General features: G+C 37.8%; 1 protein-coding gene across 2 annotated transcripts in view; it reads right to left on the minus strand.

The window, feature by feature from the left end:
- DENND2C (DENN domain containing 2C) overlaps positions 1 to 22,904 on the minus strand; it is a 98,971-nt gene that overhangs the window by 32,640 nt on the left and 43,427 nt on the right. For both annotated transcript variants that reach the window (XM_068540558.1, XM_068540557.1), the window contains exons 2-5: positions 5,303 to 6,314; positions 4,481 to 4,617; positions 3,939 to 4,051; positions 3,176 to 3,346 (exon numbers count right to left, since the gene is read on the minus strand). In XM_068540558.1, the coding sequence (XP_068396659.1) occupies positions 3,176 to 3,346; positions 3,939 to 4,051; positions 4,481 to 4,617; positions 5,303 to 6,126 (1,245 nt within the window). In that variant the 5' untranslated portion in view covers positions 6,127 to 6,314. The remainder of the gene's footprint in view (positions 1 to 3,175; positions 3,347 to 3,938; positions 4,052 to 4,480; positions 4,618 to 5,302; positions 6,315 to 22,904) is intronic.

The following is a 22,904-nucleotide window of genomic DNA, read 5'->3' on the forward strand; positions in this document are numbered from 1 at the left end:
CAAACACCAACAAGTTTTGCAGCTTGATATTAACTTATTAGTGATTCTCGTTCAGAGAAAGATCCATTTTATAAATAAACACCTTTACATTTTTCAATTTTGAATCTAAAATTATCTTTAGTAAGATGATATGCTATTCTAATACATACTCCATTTAACATGGGTAAGAGAAGTGGGAAAGGATATTTCCTTTCCAGAGGAATTCAGCACAGGCTCTTAGAGAGATTGCTTGTCATTCCATGTCACAACATGCAGGAAATCTGGCTACTGCACTCCATATATTGACCAAGCCTTACCAATGGACTCAAGTTTTTGCTTGCCCAGAGTAGGAAATGGGATATTTACTCACTTGTAAGGCAGGGTGAGGCACAGTTATGTCTGCTCCCAGGAATTTTTGCAAAGAGAGGATAATCACGCTTAGAAAGCTTTAGTCAAAAGGAATACTCCTTTGCTACTGGGAGCACTAATATTATAATTTATTTTAGAAACATGTCATAAAAATAGGAGATTCTCAAGTATGCCCAAGTACAAAACAATGTTCCATTTAATATGCATTATTCATTACAATTCTTTCTTTGCTTCTGGGAAGTGTGTATAAAAGAGACAGACAGACAGACTAGGCTTAAAAAAGAGAAAAGAATTAAAGTTGATCAACAGCCACTTTTAAAAGGAGAAATTGATTAGTTTTTCTATGTATATTTTTCTTAAAATTCCAAACTTTTTCTTAACTATCAATCTTGATTTAACAAATTTAATGCCCAGAATTACAGTTGTTAGGAACATTATGTAATATGATAACCAACAAAGTTGCTTGAGAAAAATGCTCTTGTTTTTTCCTTTGTCCTTGTTTCTCTAGCAATCCTGGCAATCCATAGGCAGTGAATCAGTCCACTGCAAGAAAAAGAACATGTGAGAAACATGTGCTTCCAATATGCAGATTATTCCCACATTTTTGGATGAGTTTATTCTTTTAAAGATTTTCATAGCTATAATTCAAATGAAAAGTTACCAATATTCTTAAATATTAGCATTATAAAAAAAATAAGAGAATCCAACATAAAAAGGTATTGCTAGGGGCTATAGGAAAGCTGTATGAGAGTAAACATGTATTTTGGGTACATAAGGACCAAAAATAGTAGAATTATTAATGTGTATTTGAAAAGTATACTTAAAAGTATACTCAAATGTTACAAAGGAGAGGGAACTATCTATTCTAGAAATATGAGATAAAGTAATAAACTTTAAATTTTGATTATGAGCTAGGAGCCTATAATTACCTTCTAGTTACAGGAAATACTGTAGAATAGTCTTCCTAAGAAATGATGGAAACCATATTGCTGTACACACTTGACACAAACAATATAAAACATTAGGAAATCTACTCTAGCAAACAATCCCACACAGATTGCCACAGTAGAGAAAGAAAGGAAGGGTAAGGAAGAGGCATATGGACTAGATCAGTTATTTTCAAACTATGAAACCAGTTTCCCTTCCAGAGATAGCTCTAGTCATCAAAGAGGAAATAAGTGAAAACTGCTTTCCTCATGGAATGTTGTTCCCGAAGATAGTCCAAAACCAAAATTTGTATTGCAAATGAAACATCCTAAAAGGATTTAGTCCAAGGAGGGTCACAGGTAGAAATGCTAACAGTCTGTTCCTGCCTGACAATCAAGAATTCATCACCATTTTTCTCTTCCCCTCTTCTCAAAAAAACCTTTGGGAAAATATCAGAAGAGGAAAAGTTGGATCATCTCACCTATAATCAGAAAGAGAACAAGCTTTGAGTACTCAAGGGATCCACAGTACATAAAATACTGAGGCATGAAATCAAAAGCACTGCAAATATCCTTGAGTCTCATTAAATTCCACAATCCGTAAGTTCTAAATATTTGTTAATGCTATTCCAAGAACCACATCTTAAATACAATTCCTTATGTGTTTGTGTTCTAGCCCCTGTGAACACATGATCTGCTGTTTCTGGAACATGTGGGAGGCTGCTTTGTTGTGCCAGCAATTCTTTTTTTTTTTTTTTTTTGGAAGTATAGTTGATTCACAATTCTGTGTTAGTTCCTGGTGTACAGGAAAGTGATTGTTGATTGTTATGCATTATATATACATATATCCTGGAAATTCTTTAAACCTCTGATTTTTAAGCAGTCCTCACCATACACAGGAGAAAAAACACCTAAAGATTTTTTTTCCAGAGAGATCAGTTTAGTGCTTTAAAAAAACTCTGTGTCTTTAACACTTCACATATTAAAGAGGGAGGGGCAGGAAATGGATCAGAAGAATTAAAGTAACTGTGGAACAGAATATTTCCCAAGGAACCAATCAGCAGTTACTACACCAAGAAACAGCTATGACTTTTGTTTAATGTTAAAATCAGGTATAGAAATCATGTGCTAAATGAATATAGCTAATTCAGATGGGATTAAAGAAAGGAATACTATTTAAATGATTTTATTTCTGCATAGTAATCCTGAAAACATTCTGAATTACAGAACAAAATAACATAAAGAGTTTTTAAATATTTTCATGTAATTTCTTAAATGTCTCTCCTAAAAAAATATATATTACAAATAATCCAAATTTCTTTATTTTGGTTCAGTGGCTCTCATTGAGATGATTTACAGACTTATTGCCTTTTCTCCCTTGAGAGAGAAGTCATTTATTTAATATAATTGGCAAAAATTTCTATTCCCAAGTAATAGTAAAATTTCTTTTTTCCTTCCTTTGAGTGGACATTTTTGGCATATACTTTGTCATTACCGAAAATCTGTAAACTCAGGCACAAAACTGAATTAACTTTGGCTGTTATACAAATGAGTGAGAACAACACTGAAGCCAGCTTACTAGAAGGTCCTTTTACATGACGTTCTAGGGCTTCCTTCACACAGGCAGCTGATTTTAATGAGAACTAAGGTAACTAGAGTGAAGCCCTCCATCTAAAATCAATTTTCCAAATCCACACACACACACACAAAAACCTTGGCAAAAGCCATTCATGAATTTTTCTTGCATGAGCAAAAACTTAAAGCTTAAGGCTGCTTTCCAAATCTTCTAATTCCAGTAGGTCAGTTCTAACCTATTATTCATTTCAGTCTAAAGTTTATTTATTCGCATTTGTGGAAATGCTGAAGTAAGAGTTGAAGAATCAAAGTACTGGAGTTCTTACCCTTGGAAGATTTTTCCTTTTCCTGTTTGCAACTTCTCCAGCTCGGAAAAGCTTCCATTCAGTTAAAGTGACAGGCAACGTGGTATCTCTTGTGAGCTTTGACCGTAAATAAACTTGTGAGCTCTTCAGTTCCATAGTCTTCCGGTGAAAGAACTGAGGTTTGGAAGGAAGCTAAAACAGAAGAGGTACTGCTAAGGTAAGATCATCTAGGTAATGCCTGTGTTCTCAAAGTCAAAGCTATCCCCCCAAAATATTTATCTTTCCTTTAAAATCATGTAAAGTGAGGACACCGTAATTTCTTTTTCACTGTTTGTAAAGAAGTTTCTTGGGTTTCTAATCCAAGTTCTTCTACAACAATGTAATCAAATTTCCAGAAAACAATAGCTCAGAGTCCTCATTAACTCAAGGCAGCCTTTGCTTTCAGGGCTGGTGAGTGCTTTCAGGGACCAGACAGGTAATTTAGGCCACAGGTTGATGTGAGACTATTACAGTGCTGTGGTAACTATAGTGAACTAAAAGGTTTATGGTCTGTCTAAGGGTGTTTGTATTCAAGTTTTCTGAAGCGCTAAAAAACAAACAAAAACCCCTCCCCAAAACCAAAAAAAAAGAAAAGTTTTGTGCTGCTCCCCCCAAAACAAAACAAAGAACAATAAACCCACATTTCAGCGCCTCTTAGTTTTGGCCCTAGTTACACCATTTTAACCTTTTTGTAGGATCATAAATAAGATTCTAATATTTTCTTATATTAATTCTCTGGTTATACCTTGGGTGCCTTGAAAGCACTTTTAGGGGGTGGTAGCTTCCATGTTGAAGGAGATCTCCACATGGGCAAAGGTTGCACTGGAATATCTTCATATGGATTTTCTTTGGTGGGATCTTGAAAAATAATGAAAAAAAAAAGTTTAGAGGAACATAATTAAATGGGAACACACTGACTACACTTAAAAGGAAAAGAAAGCAAAAACTGGCTAAATATGTTCAGCTTTCTACTCTACATTGCTGTAGGGATGTAGGTCTCAAAATCAATGGTACTTTAAGCTCACAAACCACTCAGGCGTCCAACCAACCTCAAAGAATTCTCAAAATACCATACTACACACATCTACTTCCGAACTGAACAGTCCAATAAACTAGTTGTAAAATCCATTAGAGAATTAAGGAATTTATACAACAAAGGTTTCAATATTAGAAAGGAAAATCTAGAGCAAGACATGCTTGATTGTAAAAGAAAATAACATACTCTAGTTAAGGGCTCCACCAACTACCTTCTCACTAAATTTAATTGCAAAGTTTGTGGACACCTACATATGATATCCTCATAGATATTGTCCTCAGACTGTGTGTAACAAAGTGCTGAGCCAGAATTTCTTCTAAGTTCTTCATGAATCTTCCGGGAGTTCTGATTTCGAAAGTGCTGAATGTCCTCAAATTCAAAGGATTTCCTTAAGAAAGGAGATACATTTTAAAGTTGTATCTTTTAAAACTCTAGTATTCTTTATATTGGTATGATAGACACAAATTGATAAGAAAAGGACTTAGTGTACAAAATTACAAAGGTGTTTTATCAGATACCTAAGAATAATAAATTAGGCTGATGCCCTATATGCACCATGAGAAAACTGGAGGCTTTTAGCCAATTACATTCATGTTCTTCTTTGGGTACTTTATTAAATTCACTCTGTAATAAAAAGTGAGGTTAACGCCAGCATGCCCTAAATGAAGTAGAAGAATGTACTTGTTTCCCTATACATTTTTTTTTTCTTTTTTGGCCGTACCACGTGGCAGGTGGTATCTTAGTTCCCCAACCAGGGATCGAACCCACGTCCCCTGCATTGGAAGCGCGGAGTCTTAATCACTGAACTGCCAGGGAAATCCCCTATACATTGTTAAAGATATAAAATGGAAGTTTTTCTACGGTACTTATGTCAGTAGATTGTCCTGGATATTACCTATACTCCTACTGTTTCACTTGTATGTATTTTCCCCTTGGGTTAATCAACATCTGTATAATCAAATTATAGGTGTAACCCACACATGGAAATGGAAATTGGTTTGAAAAGGAAACAGAAGCTCAATAGTTCTATAAGGAAAATACTTAAAATCATTACCTTTCAAATAAAAACATACCTTTTAGATCTCCCTCTGATTTTTCTGCCATATTTCTTTGGTTCAGGTTCCTGAGAAGAGGCTAAAGAGGACTCTGTACAAGAATTATTTTCACAGTATTTTCTGTCACAGTTTCTTTCTTTACATGGCATAACACCAGATTCAGATAAATATCTGAATGTCCTACGAGGTTTTGGCAAAGGATTTATAGAAGGTCCACACTCTTGTCCCTCAGGTTCAGAGTAAATGTTTTCTAAGCTCTTTGTTACTCCATATGAACTATCCAGACCTCTGAAATTCAGTTCTTTTTCTGAAGAGTCACAATGTTCTAAAGCCAAATTTAAGACTTTATCTGGGGGAAGTGCTTCTATTTTCTTCCACAATATCTGTGAAGTATAGAAATTTCCTGGAGGTAATGAAGTCTCTGGATCCAAAACTTCTTTCCGGCTTTCAATTTGTTTGGCCCGAGAACATACCCAGTTGGATTCTGATTCATTTTTAAAGAAGTGTGCATCATCATATTCACGTTTCTCACTTTCATCCTCACTTTGATTGTGGCTTTTGGCATCTTCATTAATACCTTGATCAACATTTTGAGAGTTGGTGACATCCAGCTTTTTGCTCTTTCCCTCAGCAACAGGATTTCTCTTAAGAAGAGTCTCTTGATTACAGTTATTATATCTCACTCCAAAGTCCTTTGGATCACACTTATCTGGATTAGATTTACCATTAGTTCTTCCTTCCCACTGAGAAATTTTTTGTTTGATGTTTTTGCAGTGGCTTCTTGACAGTGTATGAGCAGCAGAACGAGAAAAACCAACATCCATGTTCCCAGTTGGGTGCATGACAAGTGATGAATTTTACTGAGGTTCCATTACAAGTAACTGTGAAATACTATATTCTTTATCCTGTCAGTTAGAATCCAAACAATTCCAGTATTTTCCTTTCATCTTTAACTTGAAAATGTTTTAAAAAGAAAAATTCTGATCATCGATCCTTGTTGAAAATGGCTACAACTTTATCTTGAATAATCCTATTAAAATGAAACGAATATGTTAACACAGTTTTATAATTTCCTAATTTAAACTCCACTAAAACACTGCCCACCTATCCCTAAATAAGTTGCTCACATTTCATATGTAAAGATGTACCTGTCATCCATTAAGCAATTCAACCTCATAAAGGCATTCCTAAGATGGTGGTATAATATTACAGAGAAAATATTACTTATGGTATTTCTCAAATTGTCTGCTTTAACATTCTGCATATTTAATTTCCTAAAGTTAAGTAGAATGAGGTTTTATAAGAGATTATATATAGTAGTATACAATATTATTTTGCGATAAATCAATTCTTTATGAAACCTTCTGTTAATGAAACAAGCTCCAACAGAGTATTATAAAAAGCATACAGAAATACATCTCAAATAACCAAAAAGTTTATGTATACATCCAGAGGAAGAGCCAGTTAGTCTGGAAACACACCAATAGCTGATTTCCTTCTCCAGTGCTACATTGAGATAATATTAGCTCATCACATACCCTTACTTCAACTTTACTATTAGCAACACAGAATTCCATACACACCACTGTCACTAAAGACAATCCAAGGTGCCATTAACTATCAGTTACTTCGAAATGTAATAACCTATTTTGTCACTGACTGAACTTTCCGCATCTCTGCCACCACACACTTGACCCAAATCAGCAAAAATACTTACAGTCACATCCCTTCCTTTCACATAGAGGCTTCACTCATTTAGGACCATTAACTGTTTCCTCAAATGCAAAATTTGGCAGAGAACTTTTCCTGTCAACTGAGTAAAGACCTGATCTCAAGTTCTACTGTATACTGTTTAAAAATAGCAACTGATTCGATACTTCCTGAGGCAGGGGTCATCCTTCCTTGAGCTTTGTCTGTGTGGCCTTGATTAACAGGCAGGAAAATGTCTTGGCCCAGCTCTGTCAGTGTAGCTGACCAAAACTGATACATACACAACACACACACACAATTTATTCTAGGCATAGCAACTGCTAGTCAGGACTACCATCAACTTTCAATTAAACTATTTCTTCAAGTTTGTAGGAAAACCAGGTTTGCTAGCAAATAAACTTTGATGAGGGTCTGATGCAAAGAAAATCATTCTAAAAAACCTTAAGAAATTGAACTCATGTGAGTGGAAAAAAACAAAACAAAGCACCCAAAATATAAAAGCTGTTGGGCAGACTCTTCACAAAAGACAAATGCATAGAATTCGAACATCCAATCAGCTTCTACTGCTCATTATTAAAACTCTGAAAATCCTTTACTAGTTTCTGATGTTTACAGAGAATTCCTAAGGATTTTAAGGTGTCCTTTAGACTCAGGTTTTCTTCACTACAGACAAGATAGGAGTATTGTTCTCTCTCCTGGGAGCCTAGTCAAGGTTTTTGGCAGTCCCAAACTCTTTCATTACTCTTCCCTTGTTAATGTGTTTTAAGTATAAATGTGTCAAACTGAGAAGAAGAAGATGAAAATTGCTTGGGCTAAAAAAAAAAAAAAGTTTAACTTGAAAAGAACTGGCAACAAATGGCCTAATCTATGGAATTCACATACAAATATAAGTGATGTGTATTCATTGTGTTTCAGTGGCAAGAGAGTAGCATAGCAACATGACACTCCTTAAATCTAGGTAAGTATTATGAAGAGAAATGCTACTTTCTCCTAACTATGTATTAATACATTGCAGCTTTTAAAAAATGACAAATTATTTCAAAACCAAAAAGTTTTAATGCACTCTAATTAGATCGATGCCTGTATTGATATTATAAAGTGCCTTTATACATGATTGCGCAGCTCCAATTTTTGCCAAATTAAACTCTTTATAATGTGGCTTGCCTATTCTTATACATAAGTTGTGATTTTGTCCTATCCAAAAAATAAGAATCACCAAACCAAGAGTTGCCTGTTTTTCCCTTACAGGCATCTCACATCTAACTGTCCTTTTAGTCTAATTAAATTGAGTCACTTTGCTACCCAGCACCTCCTCCCCTATGGCTCTCCTAGCCTGCAAGATTCTTTATATCCCATCCTTCACCTCTAGTTTCTTGCCTTGACCTCCACTATCAGTAGACATTCTAATCCCTACGTGCTGGCCCAGTGCTCAAGTCCTAGATCTCTCCAAGCTTCATCTTTTGAAAGCTCCCTAAAGCCAACTTATTCACATTATTTGCCCCTAGACACTGCTTTCTCAGCCTTGCTTCAACAGTTCTCACAGAAACATAGATTGAGAAAATATAACAGCTTCAATAATTTTTAAAATTTTGTTTCTTCTCTTAATACTACAAAATGAGTCAAAAGCTTCTCCAACTATTTTTTTTAATTAATTAATTAATTTATTTATTTATTTGGGTGTGTCAGGTCTTTGTTTCTGTGCGAGGGCTTTCTCTGGTTGCGGCGAGCGGTGGCCACTCTTCATCGCGGTGCGCGGGCCTCTCACTATCGCGGCCTCTCTTGTTGCGGAGCACAGGCTCCAGACGCACAGGCTCAGTAGTTGTGGCTCACGGGCCTAGTTGCTCCGCGGCATGTGGGATCTTCCCAGACCAGGGCTCGAACCCGTGTCCCCTGCATTGGCAGGCAGATTCTCAACCACTGGGCCACCAGGGAAGCCCTCTCCAACTATTAAAGACTATTAAGTCAGGCAGGACTCACACGAAAAGAAGCTAGAGCTCACAATAACCACAATGGGCAACCTCAAGAGAAGAAACCAGCAACTCAGTTCCTCGGGTGGGCAAAAGAAGTATAAATGTGAAAAACTAAGCATGATTTTAAAAGTATAATAAAACAGAATGCTTGGAGTAAAGGCTACTAATCAATTCTTTTTTCCTACTCTTTGTTCCCAAAGAGGTGATTCTTAATCATGTCCTTTGGTTTTACAGTAAGTCCTCCATATACAAACGAGTTCCGTTCCAAGAGCACATTCGTTAAGTCCAATTTGTTCCTAAGTCCAGCAAAGTTAGCCTAGGTACCCGATTAACACAATTGGCTATATAGTACTGTAATAGCTTTATAATACTTTTCATACAAATAATGCATAAAAAACAAAAACAAAAAATAAACATTTTTACTCTTACAGTACAGAACTTTGAAAAGTACAGTAGTAACAGTACAACAGCTGGCATACAGGGACTGGCATCGAGTGAACAGGCAAGAAGAGTTACTGACTGGAGGAGGGATAGGAGGTGGGAGATGCTAGAGGTGAAGGATCGTCAGCAACAAGAGACAGAGGGCAAACTGCAAGTTCACTCACACCTGATGTTGATGGCACAGGTTCTGCAAGTTCACTCACACCTGATGTTGATGGCACAGGTTCTGGTTCCTTGCTGGATTCAATTCTATCTACCTTCTTGAAAAAAACAATCCAGTGATGTCTGGGTAGTAGCCCTTTTTTTCTTGTCATAGATGACACGGTAGCACCGGATTGCATTCTGAACGGCTGCTTTAACCTTTGTGTACTGTTCTACGTTCGGGTCCTGTGCCTCAAAAACTAACAGTGCCTCCTCAAATAAAGAAAATCCCCTTGCCATTTCCTGCATCATGAATCTCTTTGGTTCTTCAGTTACTTCTTCCTTCTCTTGTCTCTCCTCATCCCTTCTCTGGGCCTCCAGTTCCTGGTCTTTTTAGCAGTACCAGCTAGATCACCACTGCTTTTACACTTGCTTCTGGACATCCTGGGCTTGAAATAAAGATACTGTACTACTGTACTCTATACAGTACTGTAAAGTACACAAAAGCACAACCTCTTGTAGAGGATGCATGCACGTGACAATGTACACCAGACACGTGAACTAACTTACGTGACTGGACATGTGAACAGACATTCACATCTTTGAAAGTTCACAACTTGAAGGTTCGTATGAGGGGATTTACTTGTTTTCTATTGCTTTTCTGAGTATTTACTTTCATCCAAGATATACGACAACTACAGTTTATCAGCTTAAGATGTAATTTATAGCATAACCTAACACATATAGGATTCTGTGTTCTTAGCCTTTTAAAAGAAACCAATCTAAATCCATTCAGGTAAGTGAAATTCTCTTTAAGAAAGAGAATATTAACGTTCTATTTTACTGACTCAAGTCTATACAAGGAAAGTTTCTCACTCCAAATCCTTTAAAATATTTTATTTGATTAAATATAATCTGGCCAAATAGGAAGAATGTAGAACATTCTAAAAGTTGACTTAAAAACTGATGAAAGGATATACTTTTAAATGGTTAATTTTTGTTATGTGAATTTTACCTCAATTAGAAAGAAAACAGATGAAAGGGACCGAAAAGACTCTCACTTCTGGTGTGATAGAATAATTGGACTAGACTTGCCCTTCCAACATAAAAAACTATAAAACTGGACTTATATGTAAAATAAATGCTTTTAGATATTGAATAACAGCAAAGGACTGTGATCCCTGAAAGAAGGAAAACAAATGAAGTGGACACCAAGATGACCCAGCTTTCACCCTGGAGGCTCTTTTCAGAAAACAGCATAGAACATGGTAACCATGCTGAGTTAAGGAAAAAGAGACCAGAGTGTGCAGGGGCAGAGGCAAATACAATCTTCAGGGTACAGTATCAGAAAGGAGGGAGCAACACAGAAGAGAAGCTCCAGAAATCTACACAGGATCTACTTGAGTCTTGGGCTGAATACTAAGCTGGTAAGGTATAAGGTAACACTGCACAAGGCTAGACAACATATTACTGGGAAAGAACAGCTAATGGAACCCTGTAAAGCTGACTAACACCCCAGAGTTAACGAAGGTCTGGGAAATGTTCAACTTCCAATGATCTTCACAAGAGAGGCCTTGTCAAACACCTGGGTAATTCAGTAGAAACAGTAGGAGGTCACGGCTTGCCAGTTGGACTTAACTAGCCCTAGAGTGAAGGCTACTTTAGAACCACCACAAAAAAAAAGCTTTAAAAAAGCTTTTCAGAAGGATCAAGTTGATTCATAAGTAATTTAAATAACCACAGAAACAAAAGTCAATAATTTTTACATGAAGACATCAAAATCCAGACACGCCATAATGTAACATTTACAATGTCTAGCATCCAATCAAAATTACTGAACATGCAAAGAAGCCTGAAAATGATACTCATAATCAGGAGAAAAATCAGTTAACAGAAACAGAAGCAAAAATGACAGACATGATACAGTTGGCAGAGAAAGACTTCAATTCAGATATTTTAAATATATTCATTAACTTAAAGCAAAATATGAACATAATGAGTACAGAAATAAAAGACATAAAAAAGAAAACAAAGGGAACTTCTGGAGCTTAAAAATACCTCACATGAAAAGAAAACTTCGCTGGATTGTTTGAACAGCAGATTTTAGATACTGCAGAGGAAATGATCAGTGAAGTTGAATAAGTAGTAATAAAAATTGTCAAAAACTAAAACAAAAACTGAAGCACAGAGAGAAGAAAAGGGTAAAACAAAAGTCTCACTGGGACAGTATCAAGTGGTTTACCTTACATATAAATGGGAATCCCAGAAGTGAGGGGGTGGGAGGCAGGGAACAAATATTTCAAGAAATAATAGCTGAAATTTTTCTAAATTTGATGAAAACTCGTAACACATAGATCCATGAGGCTCAACAAATTCCAAACAGGATAAATATAAGGAAAGCCTTACCAAGGCAAACCATAATCAAGTTGCTGAAAACTGGTGATAAAGAGAAAATTCTTAACAGCCAAAGGAAAGAATATACATTACATATAGGAACAACAAGGTAAGTCAGAAAACAATGGAAAATATTTAGAGAATTCTTTGGTGGTCCAGTGGTTAGGACTCGGCGCTTTCACTGCCGTGGGCCCGGGTTCAATCCCTGGTTAGGGAACTAAGATCCCACAAGCTGCCCAGAACGGCAAAAAAAAAAAAAAAAAAATTAAAGTGCTAAGGGGAAAAAAAATCTGTGAATCTAGAATTCTAGACATATCCTTCAAGACGAAGGTGAAATAAAAACATTTTCAGTTAAACAAAACTGTTGTGAGTTTGTTAACAGCAGACCTGCACTTAGGGCCAGGGACATAATTTGTGGGTCCCAGGGCAAATTGAAAACGTGAGGCCCCTTGTTCAAAGTGCTTTAAAGGTACATATGAAGCTTTTCCTTTTTCTGCAGTCTTCTTTTCAACTTATCATGCCGTTTTAAATTTACTATTTAATGTTTTATGTGAAAAATTTTTAAATTTAAATTATTAGCATGTGTTTTACCATTCATCTATATGTTGTGCAATATCATTTTAAATGCAAATATCAGAGCAATACATGGAACATTTACCAACAGACCATACGTTGCGCCATAAAATAAGATGTGATAAATTTAAAAGGATTGAAATCATTCTGAGAATGTTTTCTAACCCACTATGGAAATGAATTAGAAATTAGTTCTAAACCAAAAGGAAAATACCAAAATATTTGGAAATAAATGCTTATATTACAAAAGGAAAAAAAAGTTTAAAAACAATGAATGAGGGGGCTCCTCTGGTGGCGCAGTGGTTGAGAATGTGCCTGCCAATGCAAGGGACACGGGTTCAAGCCCTGGTCTGGGAAGATCCCACACGCCATGGAGCAACTAGGCCTGTGAGCCACAAATTACTGAGCCTGCGTGTCTGGAGCCTGTGCTCCGCAACAGGAGAGGCCGCGATAGTGAGAGGCCCGTGCACCGCGATGAAGAGTGGCCCCCACTTGCCGCAACTAGAGAAAGCCCTCACACAGAAACGAAGACCCAACATAGCCATAAATAAATAAATAATTTTTTAAAAAAAACAATGAATGAGGATACTATTTCTTAGTGTTTTAAATTGGAACACCTTCTACCCTGTTAAGTTTCAAGTTATATTTTATCTATTTCTTTAATTTAATTTTATTTATTTTTTTATACAGCAGGTCCTTATTAGTCATCAATTTTATACACATCAGCGACTGTCAATCCCAATCGCCCAATTCATCACACCACCACCACCACCACCCCACCGCTTTCCCCCCTTGGTGTCCATACATTTGTTCTCTACATCTGTGTCTCAATTTCTGCCCTGCAAACCGGTTCATCTGTACCATTTTTCTAGGTTCCATATATATGCAATAATATACGATATTTGTTTTTCTCTTTCTGACTTACTGCACTCTGTATGACAGTCTCTAGATCCATCCATGTGTCTACAAATGATCCAATTTTGTTCCTCTTTATGCCTGAGTAATATTCCACTGTATATAGGTACCACAACTTCTTTATCCATTCGTCTGTCGATGGGCATTTAGGTTGCTTCCATGACCTGGCTATTGTAAATAGTGCTGCAATGAACATTGGGGTGCATGTGTCTTTTTGAATTATAGTTTTCTCTGGGTATATGCCCAGTAGCGGGATTGCTGGATCATACGGTAATTCTATTTTTAGTTTTTTAAGGAACCTCCATACTGTGCTCTATAGTGGCTGTATGAATTTACATTCCCACCAACAGTGCAAGAGGGTTCCCTTTTCTCCACACACTCTCCAGCATTTGTTGTTTGTAGATTTTCTGCTGATGCCCATTCTAACTGGTGTGAGGTGATACCTCATTGTAGTTTCGATTTGCATTTCTCTAATAATTAGTGATGTTGAGCAGCTTTTCATGTGCATCTTGGCCATCTGTATGTCTTCTTTGGAGAAATGTATATTTGGATCTTCTGCCCATTTTTGGACTGTGTTATTCGTTTTTTTAAAATTGAGCTGCATGAGCTGTTTATATATTTTGGAGATTAATCCTTTGTCCATTGATTCGTTTGCAAATATTTTCTCCCACTATGAGGGCTGTCTTTTCGTCTTGTTTATGGTTTCCTTTGCTGTGCAAAAGCTTTGAAGTTTCATCAGGTCCCATTTGTTTATTTTTGTTTTTATTTCCATTACTCTAGGAGGTGGATCAAAAAAGATCTTGCTGTGATTTATGTCAAAGAGTGTTCTTCCTATGTTTTCCTCTAAGAGTTTTATAGTGTCTGGTCTTACATTAAGGTCTCTAATCCATTTTGAGTTTATTTTTGTGTATGGTGTTCGGGAGTGTTCTAATTTCATTCTTTACATGTAGCTGTCCAGTTTTCCCAGCACCACTTATTGAAGAGACTGTCTTTTCTCCACTGTATACCCTTGCCTCCTTTGTCATAGATTAGTTGACCATAGGTGTGTGGGTTTATCTCTGGGCTTTCTATCTTGTTCCATTGATCTATGTTTCTGTTTCTGTGCCAGTATCATATTGTCTTGATTACTGTAGCTTTGTAGTATAGTCTGAAGTCAGGGAGTCTGATTCCTCCAGCTCCGTTTTTTCCCTCAGGACTGCTTTGGCTATTCAGGGTCCTTTGTGTCTCCATACAAATTTTAAGATGATTTGTTCTAGTTCCGTAAAAAATGCCATTGGTAATTTGATAGGGATTGCATTGAATCTGTAGATTGCTTTGGGTAGTATAGTCATTTTCACAATGTTGATTCTTCCAATCCAAGAACATGGTATATCTCTCCATCTGTTGGTATCATTTTTAATTTCTTTCATCAGTGTCTTATAGTCTTCTGCATACAGGTCTTTAGTCTCCCTAGGTAGGTTTACCCTAGGTATTTTATTCTTTTTGTTGCAATGGTAAATGGGAGTGTTTCCTTAATTTCTCTTTCAGATTTTTCATCATGAGTGTATAGCAATGTAAGAGATTTCTGTGCGTTATTTTTTATCCTGCAACTTTACCAAATTCATTGATTAGTTTTAGTAGTTTTCTGGTGGCATCTTTGTAGGATTCTCAATGTATAGTATCATGTCATCTGCAAACGGTGACAGTTTTATTTCTTCTTTTCCAATTTGTATTCCTTTTATTTTTCTTCTCTGATTGCCATGGCTAGGACTTCCAAAACTATGTTGAATGATAGTGGTGAGAGTGGACATCCTTGTCTTGCTCCTGATCTTAGAGGAAACGCTTTCAGTTTTTCACCATCGAGAATGATGTTTACTGTGGGTTTGTCGTATATGGCCTTTATTATGTTGAGGTAGGTTCCCTCTATGCCCACTTTCTGGACAGTTTTATCATAAATGGTGTTGAATTTTGTCAAAAGCTTTTTCTGCATCTATTGAGATGATCATATGGTTTTTATTCTTCAATTTGTTAATATGGTGTATCACATTGACTTACGTATATTGAAGAATCCTTGCATCCCTGGGATAAACCCCACTTGATCATGGTGTATGATCCCTTTAATGTGTTGTTGGATTCTGTTTGCTAGTATTTTGTTGAGGATTTTTGCATCTATATTTATCAGTGATATTGGTCTGAAATTTTCTTTTTTTGTAGTATCTTTGTCTGGTTTTGGTATCAGGGTGATGGTGGCCTCATAGAATGAGTTTGGGAGTGTTCCTTCCTCTGCAATTTTTTGGAAGAGTTTGAGAAGGATAGGTGTTAGCTCTTCTCTAAATGTTTGATAGAATTCACCTGTGAAGCCATCTGGTCCTGGACTTTTGTTTGTTGGAAGATTTTTAATCACAGTTTCAATTTCATTACTTGTGATTGGTCTGTTCATATTTTCTGTTTCTTTCTGGTTCAGTCTTGGAAGGTTAATACCTTTCTAAGAATTTGTCCATTTCTTCCAGGTTGTCCATTTTATTGGCATAGAGTTGCTTGTAGTAGTCTCTTAGGATGCTTTGTATTTCTGCAGTGTCTGTTGTAACTTCTCCTTTTTCATTTCTAATTTTATTGATTTGAGTCCTCTCCCTCTTTTTCTTGATGAGTCTGGCTAATGGCTTATCAATTTTGTTTATCTTCTCAAAGAACCAGCTTTTAGTTTTATTGATCTTTGCTATTGTTTTCCTTGTTTCTATTTCATTTATTTCTGCTGTGATCTTTAGAATTTCTTTCCTTCTGCTAACTTTGGGTTTTGTTTGTTCTTCTTTCTCTAGTTCCTTTAGGTGTAAGGTTAGATTGTTTGAGATTTTTCTTGTTTCTTGAGGTAGGCTTGTATAGCAAGAAACTTCCCTCTTAGAGCTGCTTTTGCTGCATCCCATAGATTTTGGATCGTCGTGTTTTCATTGTCATTTGTCTCTAGGTATTTTTTGATTTCCTCTTTGATTTCTTCAGTGATCTCTTGGTTATTTAGTAACGTATTGTTTAGCCTCCATATGTTTGTGTTTTTTACGTTTTTTTCCCTGTAATTTATTTCTAATCTCATAGCATTGTGGGCAGAAAAGATGCTTGATATGATTTCAATTTTCTTAAATTTACTGTGGCTTGATTTGTGACCCAAGATGTGATCTATCCTGGAGAATGTTCCGTGCGCACTTGAGAAGAAAGTGTAATCTGCTGTTTTTGGATGGAATGTCGTATAAATATCAATTAAATCTATCTGGTCTATTGTGTCATTTAAAGCTTCTGTTTCCTTATTAATTTTCTGTTTGGATGATCTGTCCATTGGTGTAAGTGAGGTGTTAAAGTCCCCCATTATTACTGTGTTACTGTCGATTTCCTCTTTCACAGCTGTTAGCAGTTGCCTTATCTATTGAGGTGCTCCTATGTTGGGTGCATATATATTTATAATTGTTATATCTTCTTCTTGGATTGATCCCTTGATCATTATGTAGTGTCCTTCCTTTCCTCTTGTAACATTCTTTATTTTAAAGTCTATTTTATCTGATATGAGTATTGCTACTTCAGCTTTCTTTTGATTTCCATTTGCATGGAATATTTTTTTCCATCCCCTCACTTTCAGTCTGTATGTATCCCTAGGTCTGAAGTGGGTCTCTTGTAGACAGCACATATATGGGTCTTGTTTTTGTATCCATTCAGTGAGCCTGTGTCTTTTGGTTGGAGCATTTAATCCATTCACGTTTAAGGTAATTATCGATATGTATGTTCCTATGACCATTTTCTTAATTGTTTTGGGTTTGCTTTTGTAGGTCCTTTTCTTCTCTTGTGTTTCCCACTTAGAGAAGTTCCTTTAGCATTTGTTGTAGGGCTGGTTTGGTGGTGCTGAATTCTCTTAGCTTTTGCTTGTCTGTAAAGCTTTTGATTTCTCCATCGAATCTAAATGAGATCCTTGCGGGTTAGAGTAATCTTGGTTGTAGGTTCTTCCCTTTCATCACTTTAAGTATATCATGCCACTCCCTTCTGGCTTGTAGAGTTTCTGCTGAGAAATCAGCTGTTAACCTTATGGGAGTTCCCTTGTATGTTATTTGTCATTTTTCCCTTGCTGCTTTCAATAATTTTCCTTTGTCTTTAATTTTTGCCAGTTTGATTACTATGTGTCTCGGCGTGTTTCTCCTTGGGTTTATCCTGTATGGGACTCTCTGCGCTTCCTGGACTTGGGTGGCTATTTCCTTTCCTATGTTAGGGAAGTTTTCGACTATAATCTCTTCAAATATTTTCTCTGGTCCTTTCTCTCTCTCTTCTCCTTCTGGGACCCCTATAATGCGAATGTTGTTGCGTTTAATGTTGTCCCAGAGGTCTCTTAGGCTGTCTTCATTTCTTTTCATTCTTTTTTCTTTAGTCTGTTCCGCAGCAGTGAATTCCACCATTCTGTCTTCCAGGTCACTTATCCGTTCTTCTGCCTCAGTTATTCTGCTATTGATTCCTTCTAGTGTAGTTTTCATTTCAGTTATTGTATTGTTCATCTCTGTTTGTTCTTTAATTCTCCTAGGTCTTTGTTAAACATTTCTTGCATCTTCTCGATCTTTGCCTCCATTCTTATTCTGAGGTCCTGGATCATCTTCACTCTCATTATTCTGAATTCTTTTTCTGGAAGGTTGCCTATCTCCACTTCATTTAGTTGTTTTTCTAGGGTTTTATCTTGTTCCTTCATCTGGTATATAGCCCTCTGCCTTTTCATCTTGCCTATCCTTCTGTGAATGTGGTTTTTGTTCCACAGGCTGCAGGACTGTAGTTTTTCTTGCTTCTGCTGTCTGCCCTATGGTGTTTGAGGCTATCTAAGAGGTTTGATGGGAGGCTCTGGTGGTGGGTAGAGCTGAGTGTTGCTGTGGCAGTCAGAGCTCAGTAAAACTTTAATCCACTTGACTGTTGATGGGTAGGGCTGGGTTCCCTCCCTGTTGGTTGTTTTGCCTGAGGCAACCCAACACTGGAGCCTACCTGGGCTCTTTGGTGGGGCTAATGACGGACTTTGGGAGGGTTCACGCCAAGGAGTACTTCCCAGAACTTCTGCTGCCAGTGTCCTTGTCCCCACAGTGAAACAGAGCCACCCCCGCCTCTGCAGGAGACCTTCCAACACTAGCAGGTAGGTCTGGTTCAGTCTCCCCCACGGTCACTGCTCCTTCCCCTGGGTGCTGATGCGTACACTATTTTGTGTGCGCCCTCCAAGAGTAGGGTCTCTGTTTCCCCTAGTCCTGTCGAAGTCCTACAATCAATTCCCACTAGGCTTTAAAGTCTGATTCTCTATGAATTCCTCCTCCTGTTGCCGGACCCCCAGGTTGGGAAGCCTGATGTGGGGCTCAGAACCTTCACTCCAGTGGGTGGACTTCTGTGGTATAAGTGTTCGCCAGTCTGTGAGTCACCCACCCAGCAGTTATGGGATTTGATTTTACTCTGATTGCACCCCTCCTACCGTCTCATTGTGGCTTCTCCTCTGTCCTTGGATGTGGGGTATCCTCCTTGGTGAAGTCCAGTGTCTTCCTGTCGATGATTGTCCAGCAGGCAGTTGTGATTCTGGTGCTCTCGCAAGAGGGAGTGAGAGCACGTCCTTTTACTCTCCCATCTTGGTTCCTCTCTCAAGTTATATTTTAATTTTCTCTCCAGGTTAAATGCTCTAGCTTAACATTTGTTTAAATTACTTTACAGCCAATCCTGAACAAAATGTACCATTCTTTTCAAAGTTACATTTTTCTAAACCATGTAGTGAAATTTGAGTGTCATCATTCCACCTAAGAATTGAAAAATAAATGATTTAAGGTTCTCCCTTAAGAAGAAAAAATAAATAAATTAAGCCCAAAGCAAGTAGAAGAAAGGAAATAATAGTGAATATTGATGAAACAGCAACAGGTGAAAATGGAAAAAATACCAATAAAACAAAAAGAGTTATTTAAAAAGATCAGTAAAATGATAAACCTCTAGGTAGACTGGACAAATAAAAAAGAGAGAAAAAGCACAAGTTAGCAATATCAGGAATGAAAAAGGGGGCATCACTGCAGATCCCACATTAAAGGATATAAAGGACTATTATGAATAAATTTATGCTAGTAAATTTGACAACTTAAAGGAACAAATTTCTTGAAAGAAGCAAAGTACCAAAACTGGTGTAAGCCTTGGCTGCAGCTTTTACTTTCTGTGTAATCTTAGTCAGGTTCCTTAACCTCTCTCTTTCTCCATGAATGTGCCAATTCATAAGCTGATACATTTCAACTATTGATACTTAGACCAGTGCCCGGCACATAGAAAACACTCAGTGCATGCTAGGTGATATTAATATCATCATCATACAGACAGGGACCCCTTCCAAAGAATATATGGCATTTACATTAGATCAGTTTGAGAATTGTCAACCTCATCAAATACTACCCTAGTATGTGAGTGAGTGGGAAGATTACAACAGAAATTAATATTTAATGTAGCAAAAACTGCATCAAAAAGAAATTGTTTTTTGGTCTTTATTAGAAAACTGGACTTCTAGCAATGCGAAAAATAACCCCTTCAAATGATGGTATTTCAGATCTTAGTCTAAGTCTTCCTTCTTAAGCATTATTTCTGTTTTCCCTGGGTTAACCTAGCCAGCTTGTTTTCACCATGATTTGAATTCAGACCATTACTGGAAATGTGTAGTGCTGATAATACAGCTTGAAGTACTTTAAATTTTTGTCTGGAATGGCTTCATGTACAAATTTGAGTAGGGTGGGATGATAAAACAAAAAAAAGCCCATAACATTTACCATTAAATTTTTAAAGTAAAAACAAAAACAAACAAAAAAGAAGATATAGGAATTCTGAATATCTCTATATTTAATTAAAAATTAATTTTAAATTTTAATTAAAAACCTTCCCATAAAGAATACTCCAGGTCTAGAGAGCTTCACTGGTGAATTTCATTAAACATGTAAAGAGACAATGTCAACCTTACAAAAACTCTCTCAGAAAACAGAGGAAGAAGAAACACTTTCCAATTCATTTTATGAGGCCAGCATTACCCTGTTAGATAACCAGACAAAGACTTTACAAGAGAAGAAAAACACAGAACAATATAACTCATGAAAATAAATGTAAAAATACTTTAAAAGTATTAGCTAAAAAATTCCATATACTTTATAACAGAATGCAAGGGTTGCTTTAACATGAAAAGCCATCACATTTATGACATAAAGAAAAAAAAAACCCTCACACTGGTCAAAATGGCCATCATCAAAAAGTCTACAAATAATAAATGAAGAGTGTGCAGAAAAGGGAACCCTTGTACACTGTTGGTGGAAATGTAAATTGGTGCAGCCTCTATAGATAACACTATGGAGGTTCCTTAAAACCTTATCCCATTCCTGGGCATGTATCTGGAAAAGATGAAAACTAATTCAAAAGGATACATGCACCCCTATGTTCATAGTGGCACTATTTATAACAGCCAAGACATGGAAGCAACCTACATGTCCATCAACAGATGAATGGATAAAAAAGATGTAGTGTGGGTACACACACACACACATACACACTGGCATACTACTCAGTCATCAAAAAGAATGAAATACTGCTATTTGCAGCAACATGGATGGACCTAGAGATTATCATACTAAGTGAAGTAAGTCAGACAGAGAAAGACAAATATCATATGATATTGCTTATATGTGAATCTAAAAAATAGTATAAATGAACTTATTTACAAAACAGAAACACTCACAGACATAGAAAACTCATGGTTACCAAAGGGGAAGTGGGAGGAGGGATAAATTGGGAGGGAGTATGGGATTAACAGATGCACATTACCATATGTAAAAATAGATAAACAACAAGGATTTACTGTATAGCACAGGGAACTGTATTCAATATCTTGTAATAACCTATAATGGAAAAGAATTGGAGAAAAGGATATAGATATATGCATACATATATGCATAACCAAATCACTTTGCTGTATACCTGAAACTAACAGTGTTGTAAATCAAATATACATCAATTAAAAATAAATAAATGAAAAAAACCTCTATATGATTATCTTAATAGATGCAGGAAAAGGATCCCAAGATGACAGAGTAGAAAGACCCTGTGCTCAACTCCTCTCACAGGCACACCAAAATTATAACTGTTTACAGAACAAATATCGCTGAGAAAGACTGAAATCTACCAGAAAATATATTCTACAACTAAAGGTATAAGGAAGGAACAACAACAAGACACGTAGGAGGGGCAGAGATGCAGTATAGTCAAGACCCATATCCCTCGGTGGGCGACCCATAAACGGGAGAATAATTACAATTGCAGGGGTCCTCTCCAAGGAGCAAAGGGTCTGAACCCCACATTAGGCTCCCCAGTCTGGGGGTCCTGCACCAGGAAGATGAGCCCCCAAAACATTTGGCTTTGAAGGCCAGCGGGGCTTACTCTGGAGAGAGCCAGAGGGCTGTGGAAAATAGAGACTCTACTCTTAAAGGGTGCACACAAAATTTCACACACTCCAGGACCCAGGGCAGAAGCAATAATTTGAAAGGAGCCTGGGTCAGAACAACCTGCTGATTTTGGAGAGTCTCCTGGAGAGGCAAGAGGCAACTTCAGCTCACCCTGGGGACACAGACACTGGTGGAAGCCATTTTGGAGGCTTGTTCTACCACGTGGACACTGGTGCTGGCAAGCGCCATTTTGGAATCCTCCCTCTAGCTTATTAGCCACAGGACCCCTGTTTACCAACATTTAGGCACCAGTACTGGGACACCTCAGGCCAGGCAACTAACTAGGCAGTGACACAGCTCCACCCTCCAGCAGACAAGCTGCCTTAAGACCCTCTGAACTCACAGCCGCCCTTGGACACGGCCCTGCCCACCAGAGGATCCAAGACCTGGCCCCACACACCAGATCCAGGGCCCTCAGGGTCCTGCAGCCAGACAACCCAGAACCCAGCTCTGCTCACCAATGAACAGGCACCAGCCCCAGAATCTCCTGAGTCCCAGCCCCACCCACCAGCAAGCCTGCACTAGCCTCCGGACCAGCCTCACCCACCAGTGGGCAGACACCAGCCCCCAGGACTACAGCCCCACAGCCTGCCATGGCAGGACCCAGCCCACCCAGCAGCAGGCCAGTAACAGCCTTGGGACAATCTGGGAATCAGCCTTGCCCACCAGCAGGCCAACACAAGCTTTGGGACACCCTGGACCCCACAGTCAGCTGTGTCAGGAACAGGCCCCACCCACCCGTAGTCCAACACCAGCTCTGGGACACGTGTGCTCCACAGCCAGAACCCAGGACCCAGCTCTGCCTACTAGTGGGCTGGCACTAACCCAAGGATCTGGCTTAACTCACTGGTGGGTGGATACCAACCCTGGGATATCCTAGACCCCAACTCCACCCACCAGTGAGCCAGCACTAGCCCCAGGGCCCTGTGGGGTTCTGCAGCCAGCCAACTCATGACCCAGCCCTGCCAAAAAGCAGCTGGCAGCCTCCTCACAAGG

This window comes from Eschrichtius robustus, chromosome 3 (genome assembly GCF_028021215.1).
Source record: "Eschrichtius robustus isolate mEscRob2 chromosome 3, mEscRob2.pri, whole genome shotgun sequence".
Classification (NCBI taxonomy): Eukaryota; Metazoa; Chordata; class Mammalia; order Artiodactyla; family Eschrichtiidae; genus Eschrichtius; species Eschrichtius robustus.